The 19,018-nt window shown below is 59.5% G+C and overlaps 1 protein-coding gene across 1 annotated transcript in view; it reads right to left on the bottom strand.

Annotated features, from left to right (window-relative positions):
• NTSR1 (neurotensin receptor 1) overlaps positions 1 to 3,542 on the bottom strand; it is a 45,888-nt gene extending 42,346 nt beyond the window's left edge. Inside the window, exon 1 of the mRNA XM_030841653.1 lies at positions 2,829 to 3,542. Coding sequence (XP_030697513.1) covers positions 2,829 to 3,542 — 714 coding nt within the window. The remainder of the gene's footprint in view (positions 1 to 2,828) is intronic.
• Between the last annotated feature and the right edge of the window lie 15,476 nt (positions 3,543 to 19,018).

Here is a 19,018-nt window from a genome sequence, read left to right as displayed (position 1 = left end):
GGGTCCAGGGAGGGGCCGGACCGTCCTCGGGCAACGTGGCAGGCCCTGAGGCCTCCTCCTCCCAGACTCCCCCATTGACCTGAGGCCCAGGGTCTGGGGCCTTCGCTGGCCTGCAAGGCCCTGTCCTCACCGTAAGCTCCTCTTGCCCCCTGTCCACCCCCAGCCCCCGGCTACACGCCCAGAAAATGCCCAGCTGTGGCCAGCAATGACAATTCCAAGCGGCTCAGAAATCTAATCACTGAACCACCTCGTTTCTAAACAGGACTTCTGTTTGCAAGTGTCCAGGACGGAATCTCACAGGTGTGGAGGGCTGACGGGCCTTGTGGGATACAGTTGGGCTGGGAGGGGCCCCTGTTTTGGAAAGTAGGGTCATTTGATTGGCCAACATCGCCACACGTCCAAACGTGGTCCATGAGAGGCAGACGCACGGAGGCAGGCACCCAGCCCCTCTTTGGACAGATGTCACGGTTTAAAAACTGTGGACGTTGGCCCAGATCTGCCAGGTGGCCCAGAAGCCTGTGTGGGGAACGTAAAATCCCTCGGGGAAACCTCTCCTGGGATGGCGGATGGCGGTGCAGAAGAGACGCAGCGGGGAGCAACGCCAGGGCTGAGCTCCCCCGTGAGGAACGTCCTTTCAGGCACAGGAAGCAGCCCGCATGCAGGAGCCCAGGGAGCCTCGCGGGAGCCGTCAGCATCAGAGGGAAGGGCACCTTCCACAACCGGCCCGTCAGTCTCTCCCAAGCACATGGCCAAGGCCTTTAAAAAAAAATGGAAACTCTGATCTCTGAGGGCGCTAGGAAGCCAGCAAGTATTGAGTAAACTCTCGGCAGTGCTACAGCTGCGGGCACAAGAGCGGTCCTTCCGCAGCGCGTGCTCAACAGACACCTGTCTAGTGGACGCATGAGCAGGACACGCCCCGGCCCACATCAGCATCACAGCCTCTGACCAAAAGGATTCCTGGGAGTGGCCCTTTGGGAGGCGAGGCCATGTCACTGAGGTGTCTGGTTCCATGACCAAGAGAGAGTGAGGATGCTTTAGGGGGAGGCCGTGCTCCCTCTGCTGTTGTTGTTTTTTCTGGATGATCCGAATGCCGGCTGCTCCTGGCTGAGCCACAGGGGCCAGAGCGGGCAGGGGTCTGAGGGGAGCATCCCCTTGGAGGGCAGTGGGCACTGCTGACCCCGAGCTGCTGACCTGAGCCGGACACGTCCAACCTTCATAGGCAGGTGTCATGGCTGCTGTCCCCCAACCCCCCAACCCTGGGCACAGCCCATCCAGACCTCAGAGGAAGCCGGGAGGTCATTCCCACTGTTCACTGCATCCGCCCTGCTTGCCACTGTTTCTGGCACAGGAGAGGCATCAGTAGAGAGGCGGCCGCCTCTGACTCATCTCCCCGCCACACGTGGCTGCCGGGGCCACTCCATGCAGGGACACCCGGAGCCACACGTTTTCAGCACAGGCGACGGGGGATCTGAAGCTTAATTCTGCCCACCGGGTCCATCTTGGTGGTGGCTTGTGGAGGGTCAGCCGCAGCCCAGGGATGGACATGCAGACGGCATCTCTTGCCTCCCAGCACGCCAGCTCTCCTACCCTGGCACACCCGTCGTACTCAGAGGCAACAACATCAATTCTGCTGGGAAGCTGCGGATGGCTCAGGCATGAAACAACAGCCAGCTGGGACAGCCCAGAGCGCCCACCCCACCCCCACTCAGCCCAGCTCCTCCTTTTCCATCCCACCCTGAGATGGAGGACGCCCCCCCACCCGCCTTCATGGCTACCCACATTCTCAGGCCACGATGCCGTTGAAAGCGGTGTCTCTGCCAGGACCTGCTCCCATGGACGCCCTCCTCCTTCCATTTCGGGGCCCTGCCTGGAATGTCCCTGCCTGAGAAGCCTCTCCCAGGGTCGGAATACCCCTTCCTGGCCAGGCCGCCTCGTCCAAGCCAATTCCCCGGGGAGGGCTGCCCCCTGGGTTCCCGCGCACTTCGCCCAGACCCTCAGAGGACCACGGGTCACCCGGCTCCAGTGTTATCCACCTTACATGGGCCCCCCGCCTGCCACCACGCCTAGTACCTTAGGATTTTCCAATAGAAACAGCGTCGACACCACCACCAGCAGCAAGAGTGCTTCCGAGAGCTTCTACACGCCAGGAGCCAAACAAGCACTTCCCACACCTTCTCCCTTGAATTTCCACCTTCAGAGGTGGGGGGGCTGTGATTGCCCCATTTCACAGATGGGAAAACTGAGGCTAAATTAAGGAACTGGCCCAAGACAGCATCAGGCCAGGAGGCACAGGGGGAGCAGTGCTGGCGGGGGCGGTTCTGCTACAGAGGAGACGGACCACAGGGCCTTTTGAGAAGCTGATGGAAGGGACTCTCTCCCGAAAGAGGCCGGCACCAGCACACACAAGGTTACCCTACATCTAGGGGAACATGGAGACAGCTGAGGCCCATCCACGGACGCCCCTCCCCTGGAGAGGTCACTGATCTAGGGCTCCAGCCCCCTTTGATGGAAGGAGGGGATGAGATAAGGGGGGCTGAGACCTGGCAGCCCTGGAGCGAAAGGGGGGAAGAAGTGGGGGTCAGGCCGCTCTCAAGCCCCACCCCTCCTGCCGCACCCCCCACCCCTCCCCAGCTTCCCAGGAGTAAACTTCCTTTGGGACACTTCTCCAACTTCCTGTACCCAGAGGGTACACAGACCAGAAAGTACTGTTGGGGTGAGGGAAAGAGACGCGCTGAGGCTTCCCTGAGGGTGTGCCTCGGACCCTTGCCCCCAGGGGAGACCCTGGCCTGGTGCCCCCCGACTCCTGCTCCCCTGAAGAGGCCGCTCACCTGGATGACGACCTTGACCTTGGCGGTGCCCACGATGGGCGTGCACACCAGGCCACCGGGGTGCTGGCCGTCGGCGCTGCGGTTCTGCTGGCCCATGGTGAAGAGCATGGGCACGGCCAGCAGGCCGGAGGCCAGCCAGATAGCACTGATGAACTTCTTGGTGCGGCTGCGGGACATGAGGGTCTTGGCCTTGAAGGGGTGGCAGATGGCCAGGTAGCGTTCCACACTCAGGCTGGCCACGTTGAGGGCTGTGGCATAGGTGCAGGCGTCGCGCAGGTAGTAGTAGGCGCGGCACACGGCATCGCCGAAGGCCCAGGGGTGGTGCACCCAGATGAAGTTGTACAGCTCCACGGGCATGGCCAGCAGGAGGATGAGCAGGTCAGACAGCGCCAGGCTGCCCAGGTGGTAGTGCACCGTGCTCTGCAGGTTCTGCAGGGACTTCTTGCGCGCCAGCGTGAACGCCGTCACAGAGTTGCCCACCGTGCCCACCACAAAGAGCGCCAGGTACACGATGGTCACCAGCACCTTGGAGTAAATGTCCGTGTTCACGTCCAGGTCGCTGCTGGGCGCCGCTGGGACGGGCTCTGACAGGTTGCCGGAGCTGTTGCCGAAGCCCGGGGCCAGGAGCACCGCCTCCAGCCCCGATGGCGGTAGCAAGAAGGGGTCGCCAGCCTGGGAGACCCGTGGGCCGGGCGCCGAGCTGTTGAGGTGCATGTCCCGCGCGCCGGGCGGGGTGGGCGCGTCTCAGGCAGGGACAGAGCAGAGGGAGCCCGAGGGGTGGGCGTGAAAGGCAGAGGGGGCGCCCCGTCCAGCCGGGAAGCGCCGCCCCCTGGTCCGTGCCAGCCTAGAGCGCTCGGGGCTTGCACTCACCGGGGTCTGCGCGCTTTCCCGGCTTCCTCCGAATACCAGACCCCACGGTTCCTCGGGCCCCGGGGCGGCAGCGCCGGCTTCAGCTGAGAGCGCCTGGCTGGCTGGGGCTCGGGCTGCGCGGGGCGAGCCTGTGGTGCCGAGCGGAGCGCACGCCTGGCTGTCCGGAGCGCTCTCTCCTCGCTCGCGCTCTCCGCGCACCCCGCTCCGCGTACCTCCAGCCGCGCCAGCACCCTCCCGGGCTCCGCGCCTCCCCTGAGCCGGCGGCGACTGGCGCGCCCAACCGTGGGGGGCGCTGGAGGGGAGAGGAGGCGGCTCTAGCCACTGTCTCCGCCCCGCAAGGGGGCAGGGCTGGCTGGTTGCCCCCGCGCCCTCGCAGGGCCCATCCGGGCTGGGGGGAGCGCCCCAGGGACCTGGGATTCCCGCGGGGTGCGCAGGGAGTGTCGGCTCTTTCCAGGCACCCTCCTCAGGCAGCTCGGCCTCCGGGCCCAGGTCTTCCCAGCTTCTTATGCCCCGCCTCCCCAAGGGAACTGCCCCCGGGTCGCCTGCAGCTCGCTAGGTGGGGGAGAGGAGGTGAGGGGGTGGGGGTTCCAAGGAGGAGGCTTCCTGCTGGGATGGCTGGGCCGCCGCTCCTTCCTGGGGTGTCCAGGGGGCGCCAGAAGCTGGGTGCCCAGGGGAGCTCTGGCACAGTTAAGTGGCGGGTGGGGGGGAGCTGAATGGGGGAGCAGAAAGCAGAGAACAAAGCAGCACTGGTCCCCCGAGCGGGCTGGGCTCCTGCGCCTGGCACCCTGTGGGTGGCCTTGTGCCACTGTGGGTGCAGGGGGTACGGTCCAGGACTGTCATCACCACCTAGACGTGGTCATCAGATGTCACGCTCAGGGCCCAGCCGTGGACCTGGCTGGCTGCACCTGGTGGGCTGGGGATCAGAAACTGCAGTGGGTGGAGGGGAGGGAGGTGCTGAGGAAAGGGGGCGAGGCCAGGGAGCCCTGCCCAGACCCCAGGCATGGCCAAGGGAGAAGTTCAGGTTCAGTACTTACTTTTCTGTTCCCAACTGGCTCTGGGCTTGCCTGCTCCTCTGAGCCCTGATGTTCTCACCACGGAGTCTTAGCGCATAAAATACGTGCTTAAAAATGTAGCCTTCACAGGAAACACAAACGTCCCTTTGCTGGAGGCCAGCACAGTGAGCTCTGAGGCGACAGAAGTGGTTTCAACCTGCTTCTCAATATTTGGGCAAGTGTTTTAGCTTCTCTGTGCCTCGATTTAGTCGTCTGTGAAATGGGCACACAGGTGAATGGATGATCCTGGGGGCCCAGCTGTTCTGGATGCCGTCAGCCCTGCAAACAGCCCTGCTCAGTGGACACCTGTGGAGTGAACGCTCTTGTGCGGATCGTGTGGGGACTTCGGAGGGTGAGAGCGACGTGCCCAGGGCAACAAAAGCTGCTTTCAATCCACCAAATTAGCCCAGGTTTGCTCTCTGGAAGCCAGGCCACCAGTTCAGCGAGCAGGTCCTGGGATTGGGAGCTGAGTGTCCTTGTCACAGGAGTGATGTGTCAGACTGTGTCGGGCCCATGGAGGCTCATCCCTGCACCCAGGGGAACGCCAGGGTCTCACCACGGACGGTGCCATCCGCTGCCTCTCTCGGGAGCCGCCAAGCGGAAGGCAGCAGCCCGTGGCCGCTGGGACCTGTCCTTTGCCAGGCAGTAGCTGTCGCCGCTCAGGACGCCCGCAATGGAAGCGTGCTCTGGCTGGGCTGCTGAAGCTCGTGTTTGGTTTTTGCACCCCTGACCTTTCCGCTAAGCTGACTTCTTTTCAAAGCTTTCTTTTCCAGCCAGCCTAGGAGCTTAAAACGTCATAAAAGGCAACGTAGCACAAATATTATGACAAGGCCTTTGCTCGAAACCACACAGGAAATGTCACCTGGAAGGCTTTGCTGTACCGTGTGGGCGGCAGGCCCTTGTCTGGGGTCCCCGGCCACTCTGAACCCTTCTCCTGTGAACCGGGGAGCCCGGACGGCCCGGCAGCCGGAACCTTCGACTCCAAGCTGTTTTCCCTTTCTCCTGCGATTTCCCCAGGCACGAGAGCTTCTTGAACTGCTGAGACCCCTTAGAGAAATCTTCGGTGGGGTGCTCGGGGAGGGCGGGGCCAGTCCGCTGTGTCCTTCAGTGACCGGATCTCACCCTTGACCCCCTGAGCCCTGCACGGGAGAACCTGGGGCCCTGCTGCCCTGCCCCTGCCACTCCAAGCGCTGCGTGCCGGCAAGGGCTAAGATCCGTAAATGAGGGGTCTGTGTTTCTTGGAGAAGTAGGCATGTCACCTGAGGGGGCAGCAGGCACCTGAGTGGCTCTGGATTCCTGGGTTCCCAGCATGCTGCAGGCAGGGTGGGGTCCTGGCTGCCCTGGGCCCAGCAGTCTGTTTAGGAAGACCCCCCCCCCGCCATGGCGGGGGTCCCGGCTTGTTTGGTTTGCTAACTTCTCCCAGGCCCCTGTGAGGCTGCTGTGTACAGTGGGTGCTCAATGGACTTCTGCTGAACTAGCGTAAAGGGGAAGACAATGGACAGCGAGATGAGGGCTTTGCTTCCCCGGCTACAAGAACCTAGTCCTTGGAGTCCCAGTGTCAAGGGGCCCCTCCCCCTCAGAAGTGTGTCCTTAAGGCAATGTCCTTCTCTTTCCTCTGGTCCCCACTCCACCGCTGGGCGACTCTTGTTAACAAGAAGGCTTCTTCCTAAATTAAAAAGAAACAAGTTCGCAGCAATACCTGTATCCGTTATCTGTTTACCTCCTGCTGCATCACAGAGGACCGCAAGCTCAGTGACTTAGTGGCGAGCACACGTTTTATTGTCATGAATATTATTGCTAGATTTCCCATGAGGCCACAGGTGGGTGGGGAGTAGTGTGCGTTTATTCAGAGACACTAAGGATTTGTAATATGTGTAATTTGTAGAGTTTAGCTGTTGATTTCCCACCCACGGCATGGGATTGCACATGTCAGAATGCACAGCTTTCCAAGGAGCGTTTTAAAAATAGAGCAACACGTGTGTAAGTGTTAGCGGGCGGTGGGGGGCGGGGCGTGGACATCCTTCCAGCCTCGGTTCTCACGTCCTCGTCCCTCTGGCTCCCTGCTCGCGCCTTGGCCCTTGGCCAGCTTTCTGGAAAAGCGAGCTGCGCTAGCAAGGAAGAGCAAGAAGAGGGGGAGGGTGTGGCTGCGGGGAGCGCGTCCTGCTGCCTGGGTGTTCGGCTGCCTAGGAGGTGGCTGGGAGTCCTGGGTCCACCTGCCCTGACCTTGGTAAATAAACTGACCAAGCCTCAGTGGACCTCAAGTCACTAGGTTGCTACGAGCACCATGTGATGGGTGCACAGCTCCACACCACGTGGAGGTCACTGCTCTATAAACTCTGGCTTTATCGCCGGTGGGCTCACCCTGTCCGGAGCTGGAGAGGCTGGACGGGGAAGAGGAGGGGCTCAGCTCCTGGGACCCCCCCCAGCGAGTGTGGGCGTGGGGGTTCATTCCCGTGAGTGGCAGTGAGACCCTGTACCTCAGACTGGGACTTGAACCCCCATGTGGGGACTCGAACCCGGCCAAAACCCACGGTCTTTTTTTTTTTTTTACATCTTTATTGGAGTATAATTACTTTACAATGGTGTGTTAGTTTCTGCTTTATAACAAAGTGAATCAGTTATGCATACACATATGTCCCCATATCTCTTCCCTCTTGCGTCTCCCTCCCTCCCACCCTCCCTATCCCCCATGGTCTTTTTTTTTTTTTTTTTTTTTTTTTTGTGGTACGCGGGCCTCTCACTGCTGTGGCCTCTCCCGTTGCGGAGCGCAGGCTCCGGACGCGCAGGCTCAGCGGCCATGGCTCACGGGCCCAGCCGCTCCGCGGCATGTGGGATCCTCCCGGACCGGGGCACGAACCCGCGTCCCCTGCATCGGCAGGCGGACTCTCAACCACTGCGCCACCAGGGAAGCCCCTCCCTGGTCTTCCAACTGAGATCACACACCTGGTTTCAAGACTTAGTGAAGCTCAGGTTCTTGATGTCTCATTGCAGAAAGAATTCAGTGAGAGACACAGGGATAGGTAAGAAGCAGATTTATTTAGAGAGAAACACACTCCACAGAGAGAGTGTGGGCCATCTCAGAAGGGGAGAAAATCACCAGGGTCTGGGGCTGTCAGTTTTTATAGGGCTGGGTAATTTCATAGGCTAATGAGTGGGAAGAATATTCCAGCTAATTGGGGAAGGGGCGGGGATTTCCGGGAATGGGGCCGCCACCTACTTCTTGACCCTTACGGTCAGCCTCGGAACTGTCGAGATGCCTGCAGGTGTGTCATTTAGCTGACTTGTTACAAAGAACGCCTGCTGAGGCTTGAGGTCTAGTGGAGGTGGACTCCTCCGTCATCTTGGACCTATTTGGTTCCAATTAGCTTACGTCGTGTCCTCGGGCTATGCCATTCTTTTAAAGGTTGTGCCCTGCCCCCTTCCCTCTTTTTCCGCAGGGTGGAGGATGCATGAGGAAGGCTGTGTTCCAGGCTGCAGGTCAGGGCTGGTCCCTCTGGGGCGCCACCCTCTGGAGCAGGCAGGGAGATGGCCCGGGGGGGGGGCGGGGCAGAAGTCAGGCCATGGGGACCTCACTGTCCCAATTGTCGTCTCACCCTCCCGCCAAAGCACGGCCCCTTCTCCTAAGTAATCAAAAGCATCTCGCGGTGCACTTTTCCGGGTTTATGGAGCAGAAGCGCTTGTAAGAGCGCCGGCCACTGGTACTCCGGCAGAGAAGGGCTTGGTGGGGCCTGGCAACCGTGGACTCCGCCTGGGGCATGGAAGGCTTCAGCAGAGAGACGTGTCGGGAAAGATGACGTTTTGGAGGAAACAGGGTATGTTAGATCATCTTCTAAGGAAAAAGAGAAAATCCGATCTCCAAAACATGGTTTGATGCAGCCCAGTTTCCTAAAGATTGCTGTCGGGAAGGCTTTGCCGCGGCATTCATTTCAGGCTGATCAACACAAAAGATGCTTTTGAGAATTTTCTTTGAAGTTGAATTTTCTTTGAAGTCCCCTGACCTCCGGGGACCAGGTTTGAAACTGATGGACTAATCCCGCCCACGTGAGGCCACCACCTTCCCCCCTCATTCCCCTCCCCCTCCACACCTAGGTCAGGCTGCAAGGAGGGTCCCTAATTACTGGCCCAGGAAAGGCATCTTCTTTTAGAGATTTGCTCTTGGGCAAAAGACGACAGCACATCCGATGCAGAAGGACCAACAATTCCATCTGTTCAATTTGCAAAGAAAAGCAGTATTTTGTCAGCTCTCACCAGGGGAAGCTGAGAGTTTATGCCTCTTATAAATTTACCAATTTCTGGTTAAATTTCCCAGAGGTGCTCGTGAACACACTTGAGACTCGAGCTGAAAGAGTCACATTCAGCTAATGCGAGTCTCCTGGCAGCTGCTGGGACCCCGCCGCACGCCCCGGCGCCCCTGGCTTTCCTCCGGGGGCTTTGCCAGGCGGTGTCTCTGGTTGAGGCGGGAGGGGCAGCTGTGTGCCAGCATCCCTCTCCTCTGCCTTTGACGTTCTCTTCTCCTGGAGGGGGGATGGCATTTGCATAAACACGACTCTGGTGCTTCCAGCTCATCCTCCAGAGATCCGAAGCCTGTGCCCTTTGTCTGCAATCAGGAGTTCTAGTTGCCTAGAAATATTTAAATGGAAAAACGTTTCCCATTTCCTAATGACTTCATGTAAGTTCCGAGATAAAACCTGAGCCTAATAAATAAATAAATAATAATAATAAATAATAAATAAATAATAAAATATTTATAATAATAAAATAATAAATAATAATAAATTTATAATAATAAATGTTTATAAATAAATAAAATAATAAATAAATAAATAAAAATAAATAATTCCGAAATAAAACCTGAGCCATGCACCCTTAGTCATTCCTGCCGTGGAGCTTCGATGGCCCATTCAAGGGCCGCCCTTGGAAACGAGTATGTGCTAGAAGGGCTGAGACCGGGTGACCCGCTGGCCGGGGGCGGCCCCTGCTCCACGACGGGAGCCCTGGAGGGAGGAGGGGATCCCGCAGAGGTGCCTGTAGCAGGCCGCCACTCCGGGGTGCAGTCCCCATGGCAAGTTTGGGACTCTCGTGAGGGATGACGAGGCGGGGCGGGGCCAAGCATCCCGTCTCCCCTTCACCCTGCAGGCGGGTGTGTCATGGGAATAAGTTCTGGCCAGCAGGTGTGCGGAGACGGGGCGCCCCTCCTGTCAGGCCTGGGTCCTCCTCTGGCTTCCACTGCCTGGCCCAGTGCTCACGGTGGCGGGACCGCAAGACAGAAGCTACAGGAGAGATGCCAGCACCACTGACTGGTGCTGGACCCCCGCCTCCCTGGGAACCCAGCCTCCGTCACACCATTTCTGGAGTGAAGTGGAGCCTGCAGCCCCCGAGGACGTGGCTTGAGGCCCTGGAGCGGCGCCGGCTGTTCCTGCAGGCATTTTGGAACAATGAACCCTTTGTGCCCTCCAGCTGGTTAGACTTGGCCACTTGCCCCCAAAGTGACCTGAGAGGGTCATCTGTGAACTCACCAGATGCCTCCATCATTTCTTCACCTAGGGGACGAGGAGGCCTGGAGGGCCGGGTCTCCTCTCAGGGGCATCTGACCCAGCAGCAGAGGCTGGACAGGGGCAGCTGTGGTGAGGGCTCCCTGAAGGGACCGCACCCCGTGGCCCCCGGCGGCCGCTGTCCTGTCTCGGCTCTCGGGTCAGGAGTGCAGTGGGCTGGCCCAGGCGTCACCTGCTGGGCCCCTGACGGGGGCTCTGGAGAGAATCGCTTTGGCTCACCCCGGTCCTTGGGGCTATCAGATGGCGGTCCCGTCCTGCTGGCTCTCAGCGGGGCTCCCTGCCCCTGAGGCCTCCACGCTGAGCCAGCGCAGTACTTCGCAAACCTCTCGTGCTTCAATCCCTCGGCGTCCGGACAAGTTCTCAGCTCTCAGGGACCCAGGACGGGACAGGCCCACCCGTAATCCACGATGAGCTCTCCACCATAACCACGTGTGCAGAGGCCCCTTTGCCAGGTCTCATTACAAACTCGCAGTTTGGGGACCAGGCCCAGAACTTTAGAATCTCGGCTGAGACCTTCAAAGTTCTGCCCCTGGAGGTGCCCCAAGCCCAGAGCACCAGCCGGAAGCGTCTCGGGTTTTCACTCCCCGGGGCAGATTTCATCCCATGACCCACTGGTGCCGTGGCCCTTGAGACAGGATACACTCTGAGCTGTAAAGACTCTCCAGGCTCCCTGTGGGATCGGGGGGCCCCGCTTGCACGGGGTCTGCTTCTGGGCCTGGAGCTTAGACAGCAGCCCTTAAGAGATTGCCAGGCTACCTTGCCCAGGGCACGCGAGGGGCACCCTGGACATCGGGGTGACAATAGGACGCTGAGGGTGATGCTGTTCTGTTGAAATGAATCAAAACCTCTGAAGAGCTGGAAGACTTGAAGGGCCCCTTGGCTGCGATAGACCGAAGTGCAGACACTCCCCAGATATACCCACCAGCGGAGGGGTGTGGTGGGCAGAGCTGGCCAGCACCCGGCCCAGGGGGCTCAGAGGGGCTTCCTCTGGACCTGCGGATCGTGGGTGGCTGAGGAGTCCCTCTTTGGGCCCCGTCAGGGTCCAGGGCTGCTGTAACCGAGAACCACCGGCTGGGGGACTGCAACCTCTCGGTGGGTGAACGCAGGGTGTGCGTGAACCCCCCTTCTCCAGGGGCAGGAGAGATACACCGTCACTCTGCCCGTGGGCATCCCTGCGGGCACTCGGAGCACGACCCAGCCAGCGAGGGCAAGGGCGGACCTTCTCTGGGGCCCAGTCCTGGGAGAGCCCTTTCCTGGGGCAGAGCTGAAGGCTCTGCAGACACACAGTCTGTCCCCCGTGTGTGTAATTCTGGGGGAGCGCGATGCCCGCGCACGAAGGGCTGCCTGTTCTCCCCTCGGAAATCTCTTTCAGCGGGGCAGTACCGCTCTGCAAGCTGGTTTTTAAAAATATCATGGGGGGAGAAAAGAGCATTAACATGTTGGAGGGAAATGTGTTCTAGTGTAAATGAGCAATTAAAATATAATCAGATTATGCATGCAGAACCACGCAACCTGCTGAAATCACTCCCTCTGTCGGGTCCCTAAATACACGCGTGCTCGCCTGTGCACATACACTGCCTCGTGGCCGTCATCGGAGCTGGGATCTGCTGCCGGCATTGTTCTTGACATGCACCGTCTCCTTGAATCTGCTCCCTCCCTCCCCTCCCCCTCCACACACACACACACAGAGCCGTAGATCGCATATTAAACACACACCCATATATCATGGTTTTGATGGCTAAGAGAGATGACATGTCATTCTATTTTCTTTTAAAAAGGGCCGAGGCTGCTGGAAGCCGCCAAGTGAATAATCTCGCAGTCGACAACCATCACAGCCCTTGAATCTCAGAGTCTGGTTTCTATAATCTTTTCTTCAAATGCCGTTTTGGTTGAACAGGCTCGTCCTCTGGACGGGAAACCTGTTGCCCCTTTGTTAGTCTCCTCAACAGGCCAAACGGCGCTGCTTTGCTGGTGACAGCTGGCACTGGCTCAGGAGGGGACATCTGTTGGTTTTGCTTGTCCAGACCCACAGCGCCCCTGCCCCAGGCCGGCCCCCCTGCTGGGTCCCAGGGGTCTCTGTTCCTGAGAGTCCACCCTGCATGGCCTTATGTGAGGGCCGGTCCTCTCCTCCCCACACCTGGTAATCAGAGTCCCCATTGCCACTGCCCCAGGGACACTAGGTGGATGCCCAGAGTCCTTCCTGCCTGTTGGGAAGGGGAGGCCCCTGTCACTGGTTGCTAGGCTGCTTCCAGCAGAGCTGGGGACGGAAAGAGGCCCAGAGCCCTGATGACGTTGCTCTAACCCTTGATCCTGCCATACCTGAAGCTCGCCCTGCCCACCCCGCTTTTTCTCAAGCTGGTTTGACTTGCGTTTCCATCTCCTGAACTCAAGCATCATGACTGTGGGTGCTTGAGCAGAAATGGACGCGCCGAGCCCTCCACGGGCCCTTCAGACATCGCTGGTGTTCCAGGTCCTCGTGACTGCCGAATCGTTCAGGTGTGAGGATGGAGAAATGGCAGCAAGGCGTGGAGAGAAAGCCCAAGCCCTCGTGTTTCCGTAATCAGTTGGAGAATGATGACGGTGCCACGCATGAATAGATTCCCGTCCTCTCTGGAAATTTCAAGGCTGGGTAATGAAGACGTTAGTTCCTGGGATGCTTCGGTCTGATGGGAGCGGAGTGAAGATGATTTGCTCCTTCCCGTGACAGCTAATGAGTAGCTTTGTGACAGCATGTCGCTGTCTCAGGCTGATTTGCCTACACAGCCAGCTACTTAAGAAAAACAAGGTTTTGAGAAAACATAGTTCTAGGGCCCTCGGATACTTCTTTCAAAATACTTCAGAAGCTCCACCTGGCACCTTCCTAGTCTGAACCTTCCCGAGCAGCTGGAGGCCGCGTCCTTCCCGCCTTGTCAGCCGTGGGCTCCCGGCTTTGTCATCCAGGTTTAGGGGGACCGGGAGGGGGCCGTCGGCTTCTCTGCAGATCTCCTTTGCCTTTTTAAAAACAATTTATTTTATTTATTTATTTATATTTGGCTGCGTTGGGTCTTCGTTGCTGCACACGGGCTTTCTCTAGTTGCAGCAGGCGGAGGCTACTCTTGCCCAGTGACCATGGCTCACGGGCCCAGCCGCTCTGCAGCACGTGGGATTCTCCCGGACCGGGGCACAAACCCGCGCCCCCTGCATCGGCAGGTGGACTCCCAACCACTGCGCCACCAGGGAAGCCCAGAGGCTATTCTTCATTGCGGTGGCTTCTCTCATTGTGGAGCACGGGCTCTAGGAGCGCGGGCTTCAGTAGTTGTGGTGTGTAGGCTCAGTAGTTGTGGTGCACGGGCTTAGTTGCTCTGCGGCATGTGGGATCTTCCCGGACCAGGGCTTTAACCCGTGTCCCCTGCATTGCCAGGAGGATTCTCAACCACTGCGCCATCAGGGAAGTCCCTCCTTTGCCTTTAAAATAAGAGCCGTGGGAGGGCTTCCCTGGTGGCGCAGTGGTTGAGAGTCCACCTGCCGATGCAGGGGACATGGTTGCATGCCCCGGTCCGGGAAGATCCCACATGCCGCGGAGCGGCTGGGCCCGTGAGCCATGGCCGCTGGGCCTGCGCGTCCGACGGAAAAAAAAAAAAAAAAAAAAGGTGGCCGGAAAGAGAAGGCCCAGCTGCTGCATTGACTGGTCCCACCACTGCAGCTTGGAGGAGGGAGGGGGAAGAGGGGGAAGGGCACGGGGGGCGGGGCTTTCCCGAGGAAGAAGCCTGGAGCAGCCCTCCTTGCAAGGAGTCCTCCTCCCCCTGCTAAGCTGCCAGGACTGCTCAGGAAGCTTGAGCTCTGTTACTTCCGTAGAACACAGCAGCTTATCCACAAGTTCGTTGTAAAGCCTTCAGTTTAAGCCATCGCACCTGGGGTTTCCCGGGACGAGAACCCCAGCTTCCTCCACGGTCATTGTCTGCATCTTGCGCCTCTGTCTCTGGGCATATTGGAAACCAGTGCATTTCCTTCCCAAGGAGAAGGCAAGCAGGCAGTTCACCCTCCAGAGAAAAGCCGGGCGTCGGCGTGTGGATGGGACTTTCCCGGTGGCCTTGGTGAAGCTCCAGCTGGAGGCGAGCGATGTGTAAGGCCCATGAGGGGTCTGGCAGCTTCCCAAGTTCACTCCTCCTTAAGACAAAGCGAGACTTCCTGCCCTGCCACGCAGACAGAGAGTAGAAAGGGCCGAGTGCAAAGTGGCCCCCGTGGACCATCCCTGGGGAGCCAGGCCAGGGAGGCCCCCACCCCATCCCCCCACCCCCCACCCACCTGCACGGCACCCCCGTTCCCACCTCTCCCCCAGCCCCCATGCCCCCTTCCCCTCCCTCCTCCCTTTCCTCCTCACCCCTCAGCAGCTCATCCCTCCTCCAGCCATCCCATCCTTGCTAAGACAGGAGGGTGGTCACCCGAAGCCTGACCTCGTGTTCCGTGCTCTGACCACCTGCTAGCCCTGTCCTGGCCGGTGATGCAGGGCTGCAGGCGGCTTACGCATGCTGCCCTCAGAGCTTTCCTGGTGAAGGTGGGAGATAAAGACTCGAGGAAATTGCCGTTCTTGTGGTGCTTGTCGTGAAGACACGGTCATTAGGTGCAAACCAGACCCGTGAAGGGGCCTTTGGGGTGAGAAACGGAGGCCGTGGGACGAATTAGGCTCCTAATCAGGGGCTCCAGGCGTGGTGATGGCCTGGGTAGCCGTGATTAATCGTGGAGGGCTCGGCACTGCTCTCGGGCAAGTGAGTGACTCCCGGGGGTGCTGACAGTACGGCCCCCGGGATTGCCTGCGTGCTCGGGGACTGTGTGGGTGGGGCCGGGGGGTGGCCTGAACTTGACGATGAGCCCCCGCTGCCTGCGGTGCTCCTTAAACACTGGGGGCAAAGACCCTCCCCACCGATTCTAAACCAGCGCGTGTGCGGGCAGTGGGTTCTGCCTTTAAAAGCAGGTTCCCACAAGGTTCTGGTGGAGGTGGTGGGGCCCCGAAGCCCGAGAAAGGCCAGCACAGTGGACGGATGTCCTGGGGATACCTGAGTTCTCAGGACAGGCAGCGAGTCCTGGCGCATGTGTGTGTGACGATTTATGTTCTGTGTCAACCCGACGGGCCACGGGGCACCCACGTGGTGTGACTGGGACTCACAGCATCAGCTCCCCTGGTCCTCAGGCCTTCGGACTCAGACTGAACTTGCCCACCGGCTCTGGGCCTCCAGCCTGCAGACGACAGACGCGGGACTTCTCGGCCGCTGTGGCTGGGAGCCAGCTCCTCGGAATGCCTTCGTATCTGTGTGTTTATACGCACCTCCGGGCTCTGTTTCTCGGGAGAACGCGGGCGGATCGCTCTCCCTGCCTCAGTGTCCCTGCCTGAGCAGCAAGGGTGATGATGATTGTAATTATTTTAAAAACACTTTTACTGCATTTACCATAATCTGGGAACTCGAGTCCTCGTGGGCCCCAGTGAAATTGATACCGTGGTCTCATCCCCGTTTCGGAAGTGGGGAAACCGAGGCACAGAAAGGTCAAGTCAAACTCCCAGGACCAACAGAACTGAACCCACAGATCCGCCCAGGCCTGTTAAATTCATGCTGCACTGCCAGCCCCGCCTCACAGGCGTGGAGGTGGGGTGAGGTGTGGACGCGTCACGTGCAGCTACTCAGTTAAGTAGGAAATTGTTGAGTTCATCGTCACCACTCTCTGCCGGCCCCGTCGTGACCCAGAGTCAAGCCTCCCCCGGGAGCCTCCACGAGAGCCAGGGGGACATTGGAGGCCTCGCCTCTTCCCTGCAGGGCCAGGGTGGAGGCCGGGCTCCTCCCGCGGCACCTTCCTCGAGCCTGTGGCCCAACCCAACATGACTTGGAATAAATGATCACGTTCTGAATTAAACACCACAGAATGTAATTACCGTGGCAGCCAGCTGAGAATAAAATGGATTATACATATAACAGTCATCAAACAGCTATTGCATGTGTCTGACTAACGTGCTGACGATTAAATAAATCTAAGTGCAAACTGTCATTCAGAGCAGTTGCTCTCCAGCTCGTCTCGGTGCCCCCGGGAGCTGGCATGGGGAGGAAGGGCCTCAAAGTGCCCCCAGCACCACTGGTCCTTCAGGGACCACCGACCCCCGGCCTCAGTCCACAAGGGACACAGAGGGTCCTGCACCGACTGGGATGACGGCAGTCGAGCGCGCTGTGTCCAGGAGCGTCCTCGGGGCTCTGCACAGGATTGAGCCATCCTCACCTCGCCTTATGAAGGGGGTCCCCGTACGGGTCCCACCTGCAGCTGAGAACACTGAGGCGGGGTTCGCCATAACTCTCCCAAGGTCAATCCACTTGTACGTGCCAGAGGCCGGGTTCAAACCCAACTCCAGGGCCAGGTTTGGAACGCACTTCATGGGACAGCACTTTAGAAGTGAGCGAGTGTCTGTGTGTACGTGGTCACGCTTGCACACGCCCGCATGTGTGCCCACACACTGTCATTCGACGGGGTGAGGCCCTAGATTTCAGCAGATGCCCCAGAGTCCTGCAAACTCATGTGGCATCCCACCAGCCCCCTGAGGGGGGTCCTCCCCAAATTGGAGGTGGGGAACTGTGGGAAGGATGGGCTGGGACCTGGATCTCAGAAGACCCCACTGTACCCCCAGGGGACGTGTCCTGTGAAAGGTCCCCTTGCCTGAGGGCTCCGGCAACATGGCCACAACCTGTGAGGACGTGGCCCCCCAGGTGCCCCCAGGCCTAACCCGGCTGCTCAGGTGGAGGAATCTCTGGGGGAGGGGGAGGGGGAGGGGGAGGGGAGGGTCCTGCTCCAGCCACTGGATCCGGGTATTTCTGGTTCCCCTGGGGCTCCACCCCAGGACGAAGCCACATCCCAACCTGCAGTTTGCTCACTTGTATCTGGGCTAATTTCTGGGTCAATTCACACCTGTGCCTTGTAGGTTCAATTGTTGTAGCGATGACTCCCCCACGGCTCCCTGGGGAAGGGCGTTGGGTAACCTCTGCCTTTTCAATGGGTCTTGCTCCGTCCTCTGGTGGCATTTCAGGAACTGCCATCTGATGTTTGTACCATATCCCTCCTGGGGAGCCGCCACATCTACCTCCTGCATGGGCGGGACTCAGGCCAGCTGGCCGGCCGGTGGGGGTGTGCGGTGCCGCCGCCCCATTGGGAGAGCCACCGATGCCGGCCCGTTCCCCTGCAGCTGCTTCTCCAGAGTCCTGGCCATCGGGCAGCGATAGCCACCGCCTCCTGGGCCCCACTCATTGTCCCACAAACACTACTGAGCACCGGCTGTGCACAGGCACTGCTGCAGGGGAGCAAACGAGATCCCCGCCTTCAGGGCACTCGCATCCCGGCAACAGACGGCACAGCTACTGATGACACCATGGTGGGAAGGTGTCGGGCACCTTGGAAACAGTTATGGTCGGGGAGCAGGGGTGCCAGAGTGGGGTGTGGGCTGCCATTTCCCCGAGGCCATCAGGTTGGGCCTCATGGCGAAGGAGACGTTTGATCCAAGACTGAGGGGGAGCCGTGGGGATGTCTGGGAAGGTGGAGCTGCCTGTGCAAAGGTACTGGGGCAGCAATGGGCCTGGTGCGTGTGTGGAGCTGCAAGGAGCCTGTCGGACAAGGACGAGGAGTCGGGTGTGGCCGGAGGGCGGGGCCTGGACCTCTGGAGGGAGCGTGTGACCTGTCTTTGTCGTAAAAGCATCCTCTGGGTACTGGTTTTCGCTGCAGATGGAGGCGCTGGAGATGTGGATCCTCCTTCCACCCTGAAAATCCGCCGGTGCCTCCTGCCGGCCCCGGCTCGCAGGAGGAGGTGGGCCTGGAAAGCCTCCCAGCTGGGCTTCTGCCTCGGGCAGTGTCTCCCCTTCAGAGGGGTCTCCGCGGAGCCTCTGCCGCTCCGAGGGCCTGGCTTCCGGTCTGCCTGTGCCCCTCCCCCCAACCCCCAGGCTGCATCTCCCCCCCCCGCCCATCCCCCAGGCTGCATCTCCCCCTTCATCTCTGCTCCCCAGCCCACCAGCCTGACACGTGAAGCTTAATTACCACGGGGACTCGAGTGACAGCCCAGAGCTCCCTGGGAGCGTTTGATGCTCTGATGCTGTAATATCTGATTCCGATTCTTGGGGGTTTCCCTGCCTTTCATTTCAAATTCTGCTTGTTTGTGTCACTGAAACATTGATGCGCGCTGTCAGCAAGGAGGGGCTGTTTTGTATATGCTCTTTGAAACATCCCAACCTGCCCACTATGCCGTTCACCTCAAATGGGTGAATTACACGCATGTCATTTATATTTCACTAAAGCTGTTTTTTCTTAAATGTCATTTTTAATAAGTTCCCACCCAGCTCAGCAGATGCACACACCACAGACACACCCCTTCCAGGGCAAAGACAGGAGTAAAGGACGCAGGAGCATGGGCTCTGCCAGGGGCCCGGGGTCCCGCCCCCGAGGGGGTGCACTCCAGGCCCGGCTGGCGGGGCTCTCGCGGGCCTGGGGCGGGGCAGGTACGTGGGGCAGATGCTCAGTTAATGGTCGGGTGTCGTCTGTAAGGCCGCGAGCCTGTTTGTTCCTTGCTTAAACCCAGGTCCTGCCCAGTTCCCAGCAAATAGAGGGCCAGGATTTGAGGAAGGATTGGTGTCCAGCTCACATCTCAGAAATGTCTCCCAGGGGAGTGGAAGGGAGAGACCCCCATTTTGTTTTGTCCTGCATCTGCGGGGCAGGGGAC

The sequence above is a fragment of the Globicephala melas genome, chromosome 15 (assembly GCF_963455315.2).
Source record: "Globicephala melas chromosome 15, mGloMel1.2, whole genome shotgun sequence".
In the NCBI taxonomy this organism is placed as follows: Eukaryota; Metazoa; Chordata; class Mammalia; order Artiodactyla; family Delphinidae; genus Globicephala; species Globicephala melas.
This window is presented reverse-complemented; position numbering and strand designations above follow the sequence as displayed.